The sequence below is a fragment of the Callorhinchus milii genome, unplaced genomic scaffold (assembly GCF_018977255.1).
Source record: "Callorhinchus milii isolate IMCB2004 unplaced genomic scaffold, IMCB_Cmil_1.0 Scaffold4, whole genome shotgun sequence".
Lineage (NCBI taxonomy): Eukaryota > Metazoa > Chordata > Chondrichthyes > Chimaeriformes > Callorhinchidae > Callorhinchus > Callorhinchus milii.
The window spans coordinates 29,293,952-29,310,684 of NW_024704745.1; the positions used below are offsets into that span (position 1 = coordinate 29,293,952).

The following is a 16,733-nucleotide window of genomic DNA, read 5'->3' on the forward strand; positions in this document are numbered from 1 at the left end:
TATAATTGTCAACTGAATGCCACATTAGATCATATCTGAAATCATTACTTAATATATGCCAAGATTTGTAAGAGATGCTGTTTAAAGTTCCTTAGAGGTCTCATTTTGTTTTTTTCTCACTATTTCTGCTCTAATGGGTATCCATAAAACAGGTACTGTTTGAAATTATGGTACTGTTAATTTAACAGTGTGAGCAGCATTGTGGTTGATTTTCGAGTACCAGATTTTGTATGATGCCAAACTCCATGCAGCTTGAACTTTGAAATATCAGCAGAAAAAAAACTACAGAAGTATTCAATTTCCCAAGAACATTTACACTACTCTCACAAATTTACATCTAAAATTAGCTTTACTCTATGCAATTCAGATCATACAATTGTCAGTATATTATTTGATGAATGATAGTATTGTGTATATTGCAGAATAATTAGTTTTGGCAATACGAAAATCACAAGTTTTGTTCAGATGAAGAAAATCTGGAAAACCATGAAAACATTTGATCTTATCTTTCCAGAATAGTACCCTAACCATCATGCCTTTCATTAAATATGTCCAGTATCCTGGCCTCAACAACCCTTCTTGGTAACTTATTCGGTCATTATTTACTCGTGGAGTCCTGTAGCTCAGTGGTTAGAGCACTCGCTTTGCAAGCGAGAGACCTGAGTTCAATTCCAGGCAGGGCGAAACCTTGGGCAAGTTTCCTTACTCCACACGCCTAATAATAATCCCTCCAAAACCAAAAACAATAATAAATTGGTCATTTTCAATCTACGACTGTTTGTGGGACATTGCTGTGCGCAATTGGCTGCCGCGTTCGCCCACAAATATACAGTCAATTCACTTTACAGTGTGTTCTGTGAAGCGCTTTGGGACGTCCCCCCGACGTGAAAAGCGCTATATCAAATGCAAGGATTATTATTATTATTATTATTATTACTCTCTGGGCAAATAAATATTTCTTGGTGTATGTCCTGAAAATGGCCTTTGCAATCCTAAGGCAGTGTCCTCTTGCTCTACTGCCTTGGTGAATCCAAAAACATCATTCTCGGTTCACTTTCTCTTTTTTCCTTTTAAAATTTTGCATAAGTTAAATACCCCATTTACATCCCCTCTGAATTATTTCCTTTCAAAACTGAAGAGCCCTAGCTTGTATAACCCTTGCTCATTCCTCTGGCAATGGAATCATTCTCGTTGCTCTTCTCTGCACTGCCTCTTGAGCCTATGAGCAGTCTGCAGATGTTGCAGAAACTAGAACTGTTTGTAGTGCTCTAAGTGTGGCCTGACCAGAGCAATCTATAGTTTAAGTATGATTTCTAGGGCTCTGAAATCAACTGATTTGGCAAAATAGCCTAGACTCATGTTTGCCTTATTTATTGCTGCCTTATGTTTTGACATAGTGAGTGATGAGTCAAGTAACACCGCTAGATATCTTTCAGTTTCTCTCTTGGTAAGTTCTATCCCATCCATAAATTTATTTATTTTTAATTCTTATTTCTTATTTTGAGAAACTTGCAATTAACTGAATTGAACTTCACAGCCAGTTATGAGCCCTTGTGTATACCATATCAAATGCACTTTGTAAAACCTCTGATTCCACAATTTCTCCCAACTTGGTGACACATACAAATTTAATTCCTTTACACTGTTTGTATATCAAGATATTTAATGTATACAAGGTATAGGAAAGGTACCAATACAAATGCACCCCACTTAAGACCCCATTGTGATCAATCTCATCTAACAACAAACGTCTCCTTCCTTCCCTTCAGCCAGTTCTGAATTCATGTTCATGTTTTACCTAAACTTCCCAGTGTCCTCTTTCATGTGGCACTTTGTCAGACATATTCTGGAACTTTAGATACACTACTACGTATGGCTTCCCATGGTCATTTTGGGCTGTCACCTCTTCAAATTAGCCGAAGAGCTGTCATTTAGTGGATAATTTTTACACCAGTAAAACTACAGATTTACCAAGAAAGTGTACAGTTGATCACAGTGATATTCTGTAGATTATAAATGAACCTCTTTACTCAATATATTTGTTCAACATGGAAAATAAAGCCACATTTTCCGTTACTTTTTAATTAACAGTGGCTGACAAAATTACCATTTACTTTAGTAGATTTTATTGCCAAGTGCTATTCGTTGAAACATTTGCAAGGTGACACGTTCCTAAATTAAGATTTGTGTGTCTGGGAGGTTATGGGAGGAGTGGGGAGCAGAGTTGGAAAGAAGGGGAAGCGGAGTTGGGGAGGAGGCGGTGTAGAGTCGAGCCAAGTTGGAATGGAGCAATTGTATGGAGCAGATTTAGAATTTCAGCCAAATCTGAAAGGAGGTGGGGAAGAAAGAAGATCTGACTCAGAATGGAGAAGCAGAGGGTTAAAGGTGAGGGGAATTAATGTTTCTGTAGAGCTGATTGGAGAAAAACTGAATTTCAAGAAAGCTGGAATCTGGCCATTGTAAAAAAAATCCTGAAATTACTTTAATATCTGAATTTATCTTGCTGCTTGAATCATTCCACCGTGTCACTCTAGTTTCTGTCAAATTGACATTTGAATGCAAGTACTGTGTATAATTTATCCCCTAAGGCTCCGCTCCTTGCTCTCTGGAGTGGGACTTATTCTGTGCAGTTGGCTGGGCTGCTGGTCTGAAGTGATTTTTAAGCAAATACTTTACTTATTTCCAATTGTGGACTGTAAATTTGGGAAATTTCCTGAGTGCCCCTGCAAATGGCTCCCGAATGACCCTTTGAAATTGCCTCCCAAGCCACCGACTGGCTAGGACTGGAAGGGACTCAGCCCCTCCAAATCAGAGTGAGTAGTAGGAGACTGAAAAGTGCTGTCAGCAGCAGCTAAGCCATCGTCGATCCCCAGGAATCGACTGACCAAGCGCTTACCCTTCACTCAGTCTCACATTGGCCTTTTTGGTTCTTTTGTCCGGCGCAGGCTCAGACGCTGCTACTTTCTTCTTTGTGCAGGTGCACTCTTCACCATGACTCGGCACATGGTTGGTTAGCCAGGGAGACTAAGGAGAAAAAAGTAGCCGCTGCTGTGGCCAGCAAGGTGATGGTGAATGCGAGAGCAATCTGCCACTATCCACCACCATGGAGTCTTGTAGCTCAGTGGTTAGAGCGCTCGCCTCATAATCAAGAGACCTCAGTTCAATTCCTGGCAGGGCTAAATATTGGGCAAGTTTCCTTACTCCACATGCCTATGTTTTACCTAGCAGTAGTTTGGAACCCGGTTGTTAGACGATTAGTGGATTGCTTTCCGGGATAATAATTCCTTCAAAAAAACCGAAGAAATTGATCACTCAATCCATGACTGTTTGTGGGACACTGCTGTGCCAATTGGCTGCCGCGTTTCGCCCAGAAAACATTCAGTTAATTCACTGCCTGCCTTACATTGAATACTCCAGACCTATAGACCTTTGTTGATGTTGATTCAATGCAACATGAATTTGATTTTAGGGATTTTGGACATGCTCCTGAAACAGGTTGAAGATTTATTCTTAAATTATATTGCTGTCAATTGAATAAAACTTTTCAGGTTAAAATCAATAGTTCAACATTTAACAATCCATTAGACCACTTAAGTTATTGAATGTTCCTGAAGATCTGGATGTGTGAACATATTTAAAATAATATTGATAAAAAAACATTTGATTTTGATTCGCAAATTTCTCCACATTTGCTCAATCATGTATCAGCTGGCTCAGCTGGCAACATTCGTACCTTTGTACTTCGGATGAGATATTAAATCAAGATTCCTGCGGAGTCCTGTAGCTCAGTGATTAGAAAACTTGCTTTGCAAGCAAGAGTCCTGGGTTTAATTCCCGGCAGGGTGAAACCTTGGGCAAGTTTCCTTACTCCATACCCCTGATAATAATCCCTCAAAAAAAAAAAAAATTGGTCATTTCCATCCACAACTGTTTGTGAGACACTGCTGTGCGCAATTGGCTGCCGCATTTCGCCCACAAATATACAGTCAATTCACTTTACAGTCTATTCTGTGAAGCGCTTTGGGACGTCCTCCCGACGTGAAAAGCGCTATATCAAATGCAAGGATTATTATTATTGTTATTCTGTAACATGAAATGTCCAGAAGACGTGAAAAACGCTATATCAAATGCAAGGATTATTATTATTATTAGAAGATTCTGGCTGCCTAATCAGGTGGATGTTAGAGATCCCATGACATATTTAAAAAGAGATGGGAGTTTCTCCCGGTGTCCTGGCCAACAATCTTTCAAATAATTGCTGTTTATGGGACACTGCTGTGTGCATTTGACTGCTGCATGTGCCTCCAAATTGCGTAGTCATTGCACTTTACAGCATATCTTGTGAAACACTTAGAGACTTCCTCCTAAGGTGAACGGCGCTATATCAAATGCAAGAATTATTATTGTAATTGCACATGAGGTGTATTCGACCCGTAGTGAAAGAGATTTTTCGAATGTCAGCATAAATCTGTTTCCTGCTCCTTGCCAATTCTTGGTGAATTGCTCCCAGAACACTAGCTAGAAATTCTGAGCATTGTCAAGTGTTGAGTAGAAAACGGAACATATGATGATGCAAATGAGAAAATGTGATTATTCTTTTCAATAGATGGGAATGAGCTCTGTCACATGTGTGAGAAATCCTATGTTCACTTTACTGTAAATAGTTAAGAGGAAGCCCTGTTCTGTAGCTCATCTGTCTGCTTATGTGTGATTCCCTAGTAGATCACATTGCATTTGCATCAATTTGAAGTAAGTGATTGAGAGATAATACAATATTTGGGATGTTTAAACTTCTGATCTGCATGCATTGGGACTACTGAAATATGTTTGACTCAGATTGGGAAGGTTTTAAAATATAATTAAGCTTTGAAATCTACCATGCTTAAGATCAAAGAAAGATTTTTAAACTATATAAGGTGCAGGTCTGATATTCCTGAATCTAACTTGTGGAACAGAAATCTGTATTGAATCTATTACATATAAAAGGTTAGTTCTTAGGTCATGAAGAACAACACTGCTGAAAGGTAAGAGTGAGAACTGCATATTTATGTATCATAAGAGATGCACAATTGCATTTCAAATTTTAACAAATGTGCTCCTTGTTCCTGAAGTCACAGGGTCTGCATGGAAGTGGAAGCAATACACATACCCACTTTTGAAGCGGATACAATACAATTTACAAATATAGAGCAACCTTCATGTTGGGATGTCACAAAACGCTCTCACAGTATGAGATAATTCCAGAATCTGTGATGGAAAAACTTTTACCTCAGCCATCTTCAATCTTTGCTTGTTACAAGAAATTTGGGCTATCTGCCCCAGGAATATATGCCTTTGTTTTGGAGGTATCTTATTTGAACCTATGTTGAGATTGACATAGAAGTCAAACATTGTCACTGTTTTAGGACTTGTGCTTCAAAAATTCTTGCTTTTGCTATTTACGCACTTTGAGATGACCTCCCGCTGTGAAAGGCCATAAATAAATGTACATTATATAGGATAGTAGTTTTATTGTCAAAATGCATTAACACTTGCATTCCTATCACTTTTCAATCAATTGGTTTATCCAGTGCAATGCTAAGAGTGTGCTGCATTTGTTGGAGGTGCCATCCTTCAGATGTCATACTAAACCGAGGTTGTCTGATTGTTCTAGTGGATGTTAAACATCCCATAGCAATATTTGAAAAGAGAAGTTTTATTTTTTTCCAGTGTCCTGGCCATCAACCCCCCACAAAATTGATGATTCACCTCATGCCTTTTTGTGGGACACTGCTGTGCACAACTTGGCTACCACATTAACTGACAAAACACAGCCACTTCACTATATAGTATATCCTGTGAAGCATTTTGGGTTGTCCTCCTGACAGCAAAAGGTGCTATACCAGATGTAAGAATTATTATTGTAAAATTGGTCATTCAATTGACTGTTTGTGGGACATTGCTGTGCACAAATGTGTTCACCTACAAATATACAGGCATTACACTTTTCACTTATCATTTGAAGTGCTTTGAGATGTCCTCCTGACATGGAAGGCCCTATTCCAAGTGCAAAGATTATTACCACAGATGGGTTAACCCTGCACTCTGGGTTAAGAAATTGGACATTTTGCCAGTTTTCCATTCCTGATCGCGAAGCATCAACTGGAAGCACACTTGTGTGGATATTTGGCAAGAGCAGTCCTGAGTGTTACAATCACACATCACCAGAGGTTTGGATGAAGAAGGTTGGCCCAGTTGATAATATTCTTCTAGAATTCCCTCCCTACTATCCTCACGTTATAGTATCAAGCATTTTTNAAATGTGTCTAGTATCTTGGCTTGAACCATTCTTCCTTAAGTGTTAAAAGCAGCAAGGAGGTCGAGCAAGCACAGGGAGCTCTAGTGGCACAGTGAGGATATTGCTTGTGACTGTTAACCAGAGCTTTGGTGGAAAACCCTTATTCACCGCGCATAGCACCTGGACACTTGATATCTGAGTCTTGGCTGCCACTGCAGTATGTGTGGCGGTGGGGCGGGTGTGGCGGGTGGTGGGTGGGGGGGGGGGGGGGTGCTGACTTGCCGAAGCTGTCGTTTCTCAAATGAGAGAAACTGAGGTCCAGTCTCCTGTGGTAGGGATACAAGGGAATCAAACCATAACTCTTGCACTTGGCATAGAATGTTTCATGTCAAGGGGGGCATTTCGGAGAGCTTCACGTGGTATACTGTAAATTGGAGTGACTGTATATTCGATGGGCGAAGCGCCTACACAAATGGCTTCAGAGAGTCGGTAGCAGTGTGTCACAGGGAGGCCTTGGCGTGTCTGTCAATCACAGCTTCAGGGCGCACAGGCTCCAGGAGGGGTGAAGCTGGCTGTCAATCAGCGCGTACGTCATCACGCCGTGGTTGTGCCGTGGGGTGTGACGTACGACGCGCCCGGGCCGGGCAGGCGGAGCCTTCGACTCTCCGGACGGAGCGCGGCGCCGGCATCACGTGCTCTCGGTCACTAGGCCCCTCCCCCTCCCGTGTGCGGGGCGATCGGCGGTGGCGCCGCGGTGGATTGCCCGCTTCGCTGGGAAGATGGCCGACGTGTCCTCGGCTCTGGCCCGAGAAGGCTGGTGAGTGACATGAGGGAGGGAGGGATATCAGCACCTGCCGGGCAGCCACTCACATGCCCCCGGGGGCCCCGCACCAGGCCTCGGCCGGACATTTTACTCGAGAGGCGGCTCACGCCTGGTGCCAGGCGGCCCCCGGCGCCCTGTAGGCCTCGCCCTCGCCCCCGCCCCCACTGATGCGTTGGCAACTTCTTGTCAGTCTCTCCGGACCCTCTGACTCTCCCGCTTGAAACTGTCCTTATTTGATCCTCACTCCTCCACCATCACCACCGCCACAGCAGTGGGGCGGTTCCTTCCTTTGCGAACTGCTCCAGTGGGAGAATCAATAGATACTTTTTTTTTGGTGCGCACAGGTGTTTAAGAAATGTGCTTAAACGCACATTATCTTCCACAACACGCAGTGTTGCCTACTCTCTCTTCTCCCACTCCCTTAGTCTTTCTTTTTTTTTTGAATGGGAACGTGTTAAAGGGTAAATTGGTTAAAAAAAAGAGCAGGACATTTCTGTCTTGAGATTGTTCATGTCAGCATCCTGCACCTGTTCTGGACAGTGGTTGGGGGGATGGTGAGAAGGAGGACAGTCAACAACAACAACAACAACAAGATTCCATTTATAGAGCGCCTTTCACGTCAGGAGGACGTCCCAAGGCGCTGCACAGTTGGGTCATGACCCGAGCAGGGGGGAAATGGTCAGGGTGAGGGGAGGGGAGGGAGCGAGGAGGGGGGAAATGGTCAGGGTGAGGGGAGGGAAGGGCGGGAGCGAGGAGGAGGAAGAGAGTCGAGAGGGGAGCTGAAGGCACAGTCAAAGAGAAGAGTCCTCCCCCAGATCCAGCTGTGTTCCTAAACTCAAGCACCGCTAAAGCGCTGAGGTTAATGCAACCAATCACCTTCGGAAATGCAGAACCACTTATAATTTAGTCTCCTTCTCTAAAATGGATGGAACTCGCAGTCTGGTCTCACACTCCTGTGCATTGTTGGGAGAGTGCTGCATTACCTGCGATACCCTGCTTTAAGATGAGGTGTTAAATTGGGGTCCTGTCTGCCTGTTCAGGTAGATGATAAAAGATCCCATGGCTAAACGCTCCGAGAAATTTTTTGGGGTCCAAAAGTTAAAGCCACAATTTGCTAAAGTTGCGTTTTTGGCGCATGAATAGTTTAAATGCTCTCAATCTTTGGCGCAAATCTAGAAAATCCAATCAATGTTGAGGTGACAAGTGGATTGGAACTGAAATGGGATGTAGCAACAGATACAAAGTATAATTGGTGGGGGTAATTTTCTTCTAATTCTACAACAGTTAAAGGCTAGCAATACTATAATAGGAAGAAGAGGTATTCAGGGAGGAAGTTATTGTAACACCATAAAGGACCATAAAATGAGAATGAATAAGAGAGAATAGTTCTTGAAGATTTTGTTTACCAGTGAGTAGACTGACTGAATTCTATCCATCATCCAATACATAAGGCGTCTGTTCTGGGATTTTGAGTCATTTTGAGGGAATTGATGAAACTATGAAGTTCCAGCATTCTGAAAAAAAATATGGCTCCCATATTCGGGAAGTAATGTGGCAATGATTGTCCTAATAGCCTGACCACAATAATAGGAAATCTATTGGGAACAAAAATATATGATAATAATCCTTGCATTTGATCTAGCGCTTTATCACGTCTTCGAAGCCGTCTCAAAGTGCTTCACACAATATACTGTAAAGTGAATTGACTGTATTTTGTGGGCGAAATGTGGCAGCCAATTGCACACACAGCAGTGTCCAACAGTCGTGGATTGAAGTGACCAATTCATTATTATAATTTTTTTGAAGGAATTATTTACCCCTGGAAATGCGTCCGCCAATCAACAAACATAGTCAGAATCAAAACAGAAGAACATTGATTTGAAATTTATCAAATAAATTGCAGTTTCAGAATGGACAGATCTTGCTTGGCAAACCTCAGATTTTTTCTCTGGAGATTATATCCCAAATTCACAATGAAAAGTGATGTAGGATCATTTCTGTAGAATTCTAAAAGACTTGTTCTGGATCCTCTCAAGAGCCTCTTTTGGGTCTAAAAGTTAATTTGGATTAATAACTTGTTGATGGGCCTTAGTTCAGATTTGGGGTAGGTTTTGGGTAAGGTATATATTGTCCAGATCTACACATTGGCAGTCCAAACCTGGAATTAGTAATAGTCAGTCTTTTAAAAAGAGAGCTTGGCAGGATATCCTGGACTGAATGCTGTAAAATTAAGTTTAGTATGGACAAATGCAGGACCTTTATATAGAAGTAAAATAGGAGATATGAGTGCTTCATAGATAGACACATTAGAACTTGCCAAAGTGAAGTTAAATGAAACTTGGGACTTTTTGTTGATTTTTTTAAATCCCTGTCCAAATGGTATGAGGGGGCAAAAGAAAGGTGAGCGTGATGCTGAGATATAAATTGAGTTGTAATCTGATGAAGCCACATGGTATGGATGCATTTATGTTAATCACCCACGACTGAATTGAGACTTTTATAAGAGGAGGATACTGTTGGAAAGTACCCTCTTTTCGGTTTGTTTTGCATTTCCTTCATGTTGGGGAAACAAATTTAATAGGTTTGTACAGCAGAATTAGCTTTCAGGTTGATTGATAAGTGCTTGATTAACATTAGTTTTACTCTGTGGTTTCATCAAAGTATATTTTTGTGTGGTGGGATGCCTGATGCTTGAAAAAGAACATTAATGTGGTGGAGGCATGAGTAGGGGAGTGGGATTAAATTAATTAACTCTGAGAAAAACATCAGTGCAGCTTTAATGGGTAGAACGGCCTTGTTTCAGTGCTGGAACTTTCTGTGATTATATTTCCAAAAAGTTACCAGACTGTTGCAAGTACCTTATTTTTGTGAATTGTGCTATATAAGAAAACAATTTGATACCTTAGCAATATTACTGTAAGTACAATCTGAATTTATTAAACTCCTTTCATATAATATTTCCAATGGGAGTGGTGCACACTGAGCAGTGATTTTTGAAGTGATTGATTTTGCCCACAAAATATACATTCAATTCACTTGACAGTATATTCTGTGAAGCGCTTTGAGACGTCTCGAAAACGTGATAAGGCGCTAAATCAAATGCAAGGATCATTATTATTATTGAAGTTATAGTTGAACAAACCAGTTGTTACGAGATTTCTTGAAAGCAGGGAGAGTTGTGGTAGTGTATTCGGTTCTGATCATGGAACAAAGGGAGTGGGGAACAATTGGTAAACAATTTGAGAATGGAAGATGCACTGAATCTACGGTTGGTGAATATATTACAAACAGGATATTGTACCTTCAAAATGGGGATGGGAATCTTAAATTTAGAGAGTGACAGGCAGTTTAGTAAGGATGAGGTGATTGGCATACAGAACCTTGTACAATAAGTTTTAGAAGAGTAAAGCTCTTATTGTGATTTTATTGTGAAGTGCAGTGACTTCATTTGCAAGTAAATGCCGAATGGTAAACTCAGAACAATGTTTTCAGTTTCATTAAGGCAATAAAAGACTCACTGGTTCAGAGCTATGAAAGGCAATCTTGGGACTGATAAAGTGTTATTTTTTTTATGAGCGGGATGATTAACAGGTGAAATGAGTTGCCAGCAAGGGGTGTTGTTGAAGCCAAGACACAAGACTGAATTCAGAAAGACGCTTCATGGGCGATGTTGGTATTTTGGAAGAATGAGATCAAATGCCAAAGGACCTTTCTTCATTCATGCCATTTATGATGTATGGTTTTGTCACTAAATCTATCTCTGATTCCAAGTATATGTTTTCCCTCTGCTAGGTGTCTTTCCCAAGAAGGAATTGAATCCTGCTCCAGTTCTTCCAGCAAGAGTGATGTAAAGGATATCATCCGCATCGCACTAAATGTAAGTTTGATTTGTTCTGTTCACTAAAAGAGTGATGGTTGTTCACCACTTCATTATATTCCAATGTCTGTTTATTTTAACAACTCCTGCAAGTCATGCTGTGAACAACTTTAGCCACATGATGTCACTGTCATAGGTATAACTTGTGTCAAGTGGCAAGTCTGAGAGTTTATGGGCACATACAATGTGACATTCAATTTATTTTCAGAGAAGTATTTGAGCAAGTATATTTTCTGTAACCTATTACTTAAACTTAGGATTCTTACAATTATTTTATAACATTACTAATTCTGAAGTAGTATTAATGAAGATCCATTTTTTGTCATTTGTTCTCATTCAGCTGACCATCTGATTCTGAAGTCCGATTTTACCAGACATTATTAATAGTAACTGAAACTCTTGTTCACCTCCAGGCTATGCAATCACCCTGCTTGTCAGCCTTCCCAACTCCTCCCTCCACAGCTGCAGATAATCCAGAACTCTGCAGCCCGTGTCCTCTCCCGCACCAAACTCCGTGACGCCATCTCCCCCACTCTCGCCCGACTCCACTGGCTCCCTATACTTCAGAGGATCCAGTTCCTGGTCCTCACATACAAAGCCCTCCACGGCCTCGCCCCACCCTACATCTGCAACCTCCTAACCCCCTACTAACCCGCCCGTTCCCTCCGCTCAGCCGGCTCTGGCCTGCTCCACGTCCCCCGACCTACCCACCCCACCATTGGCGGGAGAGCCTTCAGCCACTCTGCCTCTAACCTCTGGAATTCCATCCCCCAATCACTCCGCCTCGCCCCCTCCTTAGCCTCCTCAAGACCCTCCTCTTCGACCATGCCATCAGCCACCTCCCTTACCTTACCCCCCCAACCCCAGCTCGGTTCTGAAATGCTGTTCTCTGTCCAGCGCCTTGGGACGTCCTCCCGACGTGAAAGGCGTTATACAAATGTAATCTTGTTGTTGTTGTAGTACAAAAGAACATAAGAATTAGGGGCAGGAGTAGGCCATTCGGCCCCTCGAGCCTGCCCCGCCATTCGATAAGATCGTGGCTGATTTTTAGACCTAACTCTAATTACCTGCCCTATCCCCATATCCCCTCTGTTTTTTAAAAATCTATCAGTCTCAGCCTTGAGTAGATGAAGAGAATATATTTGCAGGCAAAATAATGTAATATTTTAGAAGTATTTTTAGCAGGTAATATAATATTTGTTTATACTTGGCATGACTTAGTAGATTTTATACTTTGGTTGTCAGGTTGTATTGTGCTTCCCATTTTCATTCATTGCACATCATTGGGTTCCACCTGGTTGTCAACAGCAAGAGTTATGGGAAGTGACAACAAGTGCGGAGATTAAACAGGACAACAAAGCTTCAAATAAAAAAGCACATGATACTGCCAGGTCCACTGGGATTTTTTTCCCTAGATGAAGTGAATCAAATTTGGTCCACCTCATTGGTTCAACTTTGCATTCAAATAGGAAATTAGTACCATATTACGAAATAAACATCAGGGCATTACGTTAATTTCAAAGTTCAATCCTGAATACTTTGGTTGCTCGTCCCATGCTTTCATATCAGAATGTTGTTGTTATCTGTGACAGTTTTTCACTCGGAATAATAGCAGAGATTTTAAATAATCTTATAATTGATACTTGCATTACTAATTAGAGAATACAGATTTATGGAGAAAGCATAGGAATGTAGTGTAAGCAACCAATAGTGCTGGTGGTCCAGAACTTGGTTTTACTCTGAATTGTCATGCATATTATTTTTGAGTTTCAGCTTATCTGTAACCTAAGCTGCTTGCCTGGAAATTGTTGATGCTGGTCAAGCGCTCTGGGATGCTACCCTACCTGAGGGGCTATATAAATGTAAATTGTTTTTTGAAGGAAAAAATACCAGGCCTTTCTACTTTGTAGTATATTATTGAAGCCCGAGCCCATATTACTCCTTCCAATAGCATCTGGAGTTCTGTACAACATACGTAGGTAGTTATTCCTTTCGTAACAACAACAACTTGGATTTATATAGTGCCCTCCACGCCGGACGGCGTCTCAGAGCGCTTCACAGTAACGGATCCCGGGACCGAGCCACGGGGAGGGGGAGGAAGGTGACCAAAGGCGCAGTCGAAAAGAAAGGTCTTCAGCAGAGACCTGAAAATAAGAAGGGAGAGAGCGAGGCGAAGGGAGTGAGGAAGGGAGTTCCAGAGCCTCGGGGCATAGTGACTGAAGCCACGGCCGCTGAGGGTGGAGTGGAGGACTCGGGGGATGAGGAGGAGGCCAGACCCGGAGGAACGAAGGTAACAGGTACTGTTTTGAGGAGAGAGGAAGTCAGAGAGGTAGGAGAGTGCAGAGGAGTGCAGGGACTTGAAGTCGATCCTTTCTGGGACAGGCAGCCAGTGCAGTCTGGCAAGGACTGGGGTGATCAGGGAGTGGAGTTTGGTGAGGGTGAGAATGCTGAGAATGTGAACGGCAGAGTTTTGAATGATTTGGATTTTATGGATGGTAGTGGATGGGAGGCCGGCGAGGAGGGCGTTAGAGTAGTCCAGCCGAGAGGTGACAAAGGCATGGACCAGGGTTTCAGCGGCTTTTGGGGAGAGGTATTGGCAGAGACGGGCGATGCGTCAGAGGTGAACGAAACGGTGCTGGTGAGGGACCGGATGTGGGGGAGGAAGGATAATTGGGGGTCGAACCTGACGCCTAGGTTGCGTACGGGTTCGGAGAGTTTTAGGGGGCGGTCGGGTAGGTGGAGCAGGTGAGAGGCGTGAGATTTTAGACGTTGACGAGAGCCAAAGAGTAGGGCTTCCGTCTTGTCATCGTTCAGCTGAAGGAAATTTGCGCTCATCCAGCCCCTGAGATCTGACAGGCAGCCTGACAGAACATCAGGGGACTGGGGGTCGCAAAGAGAGATGGTAAAATAGAGTTGGGTGTCGTCTGCATACATGTGGAAGTGTAAACTATGTCTGCGGATGACATCCCCAAGAGGGAACATATAGATCAGAAAGACAAGGGGCCAAGGATGGATCCTTGGGGTACCCCACAGGTGACCTGGTGAGAGTGGGAGGAGAAGCTGTTTGTGCAGATGTACTTCTGGCAGTTTGTGAGGTAGGACTCGAACCAGGAGAGTGGGGTCCCACTGAGGTGGATGACGGAGGAAAGGCGGTGGAGGAGAATGGTGTGGTCAACTGCGTTGAACGCGGCGGAGAGGACAAGGAGGCAGAGGGAGCCCTGGTCACAGATAGAGAGAATGTTGTTTATGACTTTCAGTGGGCAGAGGAGGGGGAGCTGGGTGACCAGTAAATTGGTAGGGAGGGTGTCGAGGCAGCAGGTGGTGGGTTTCATGGGGGTGATGGTGGGTGAGAGGGAGGAGAGAGATGGGGAGGAAGGAATGTAGAATGGGGGTGGTGGTAGGAGCAGCTGAGGGGGACAGAGAAGGCGTGGTGGTGGGTGACAAGGGGCAGGTGGATGAGGCTGCCTGGCTGATGTTACGTAATTTAGATGAAAAGAAGTCTATGACCTCCTTGCACTTGGCATTTGATACGAAGATTGAGGAGGCCTGAGGGGGTGCACAGAGGAGGCAGTGGGTGGTGGGGAATAAAGGATTTTAGGGTTGTGTTTAGCCTCCAAGATGATGTTGGAGTGGAAGGCCGTTTTTGCGAGTGTCAAAAGAACGATGGTAGCTGTGGAGATGCTCGAGCCACAGTTGGTGGTGAACTGTCAGGCCAGTTTTCTGCCATCTGCGCTCAAGCAGACGGGTTTGGATTTTTTGGTGGTGGAGGTGGTTGTTGTACCAGGGGGATCGGGTGGGTTTGGAGATGGCCCTGGATTTTAGGGGGAAGAGGGAGTTGAAGGTGGAGGAGAGGCGATCATGGAGCAGCTGGATGGCTCCGTGGGTGGAAGGCCAGAGGGATAGGATGTTTGATGATGAGAGGACCTTTGTGAGGGTCTCAGGGGGGTAGCCTTTTTCAAGGGCGGTAGAGAATGGTTGAGTGCTTGGTGGAGGAGAGAGGGATGTGAGAGGAGAAGGAGATGAGGAAGTGGTCCGAGATGGCCTTGTCCACTATGCTGAGGTTGGAAATGTCAAGGCCGTGGGTGATGACGAGGTCAAGGGCATGACCACGGTTGTGGGCGGGTGAATTTATATGAAGGGTGAGGTTTAGGGAGGAGAGGAGTGAAGTCGGCAGACGTGGTGCAAGGGGAGTTTAGGTGGAAGTTGAAATCGCCCATTATGAGCATGTTACCTAAGCACAAGAATGGCAGACCGGTATGAGGTTTAAAATATATTTGTAGTAATAATCCTTACATTTGGTATAGTGCCTTTCATGCCAGGTCTTCTCAAAGTGCTACACAGGAAGTATACTGTAAAGTTTGACTTATTTTTCTCTGCATGAATGTGGAACCCAATTTGCCATAGTGCTGTCCCACAGATAGGTATGGAATGAGTGACCTATTTTATTTGAGGGATTGTTGTCCAGGACACTGGAAGAAACTCCCTTTCTTTTCAAATAATGCCATGACATCTTTAACGTCCATCTGAACAGGCAGATGGGTCCTCGATTTTACGTCTCATCCTAAGAACGGCACCTAAAACAAAGCAGCACATGCCCAAGACTGTGTTGGTTTCAGCTTAGACTTTGAGTTTCAAGTTTTAATGTGAGGCTTAACCCACATTCTTCTGACTCAGAGGTTTGGGTGCTACCAATTTAACTGATCCACACACTTCAAGATCATGAGTAGATCTATTATTTTTATTTTTGGGTCTTTCTGAATGATTAGCAACAAAGAACCTTATGGTTGGTGGTAAAACCAGAATCCCCTGTGCGGTACAATAATTTGTAGAATCATCAAATAATTAACATTAACAATTAACAAAAAATTATACAGTACATTGTTCTTTTCAAAGAGCCGGCACAGACTTGATGGGCCGAATGGCCTCTTTTTGTGCTGTACGAATCTATGATTCTAATTCCATGCAAAGAAGTTAAGTTAATTCTTGTGTGCACAATAAAATGTTGAGAAGTAAATTGTAGTGGTGTACATTTGTCAGAAATATTTATATCCTGATCTTTTTGCTTAAATATTTTCCCACAGACTGATTTAAGAACAATTGGTAAGAAATTTCTTCCAAATGACATCAATAGTGGACGAGTGGAGAAGGTAAGTGGTCCATCTAAATATGTTTCTGTGGTCTGTTCAAATTGTTTACAAACAAAAGTCTCAGAACTCCACTTTTGGATATATTTTGAAGGAAAACTATGGTGCAAGATGAGTGGCTCAGTGATGATGATTCATCCAAAGTTCCTATTTTGTCTTGCTATCAGTTGGGGGGGTGGGCAATGGAGAAGTTTCTTCCGTAATCCCAACACTCCCTGCGCCACGCATGCACGACCCGAGCCGCTCCGTCCACAGTAGCGGTGTCAAACAAACAGCGCGCAGAGGCCGGGGCCCCCGGCACACTGTGTGTACAAGTTTGTATCGGAGGGGAGTGTTTGCAGAGTGCTTGTCTCGAATTCCGTGGAAAATGTGCAGCCGCACTTTTCTATTGGCCCAGAGTAACGACAGCTTGAAGTTATGTGAGGAAATTTCTTTGGTTTTTGAACAATTTTTTCCTTGTATATTTTCATTCATCCCAAAACTCTTTTTCTACACCTTTTCCCACACTCCATGATTTCTGTCCCTGCCACGAGCCCAGTGATGCTCTATTTCCAAATGCCATTACGTAGAGTTACTGAGAGTGATACCCTTATTCTGGGTTACAATTCTGCT

At 43.1% G+C, this 16,733-nt stretch overlaps 1 protein-coding gene across 3 annotated transcripts in view; it reads left to right on the forward strand.

The window, feature by feature from the left end:
• The first annotated feature begins 6,971 nt into the window (after positions 1 to 6,971).
• tdrd3 (tudor domain containing 3) overlaps positions 6,972 to 16,733 on the forward strand; it is a 35,368-nt gene continuing 25,606 nt past the window's right edge. For 2 of the 3 annotated variants that reach the window (XM_007893449.2, XM_007893451.1), the window contains exons 1-3: positions 6,972 to 7,094; positions 10,893 to 10,977; positions 16,059 to 16,124. In XM_007893449.2, the coding sequence (XP_007891640.1) occupies positions 7,057 to 7,094; positions 10,893 to 10,977; positions 16,059 to 16,124 (189 nt within the window). In that variant the 5' untranslated portion in view covers positions 6,972 to 7,056. Of the gene's footprint in view, positions 7,095 to 10,892; positions 10,978 to 13,251; positions 13,268 to 16,058; positions 16,125 to 16,733 lie in introns of those variants that run through there. The other variant, XM_042334303.1, reaches the window with a different exon arrangement.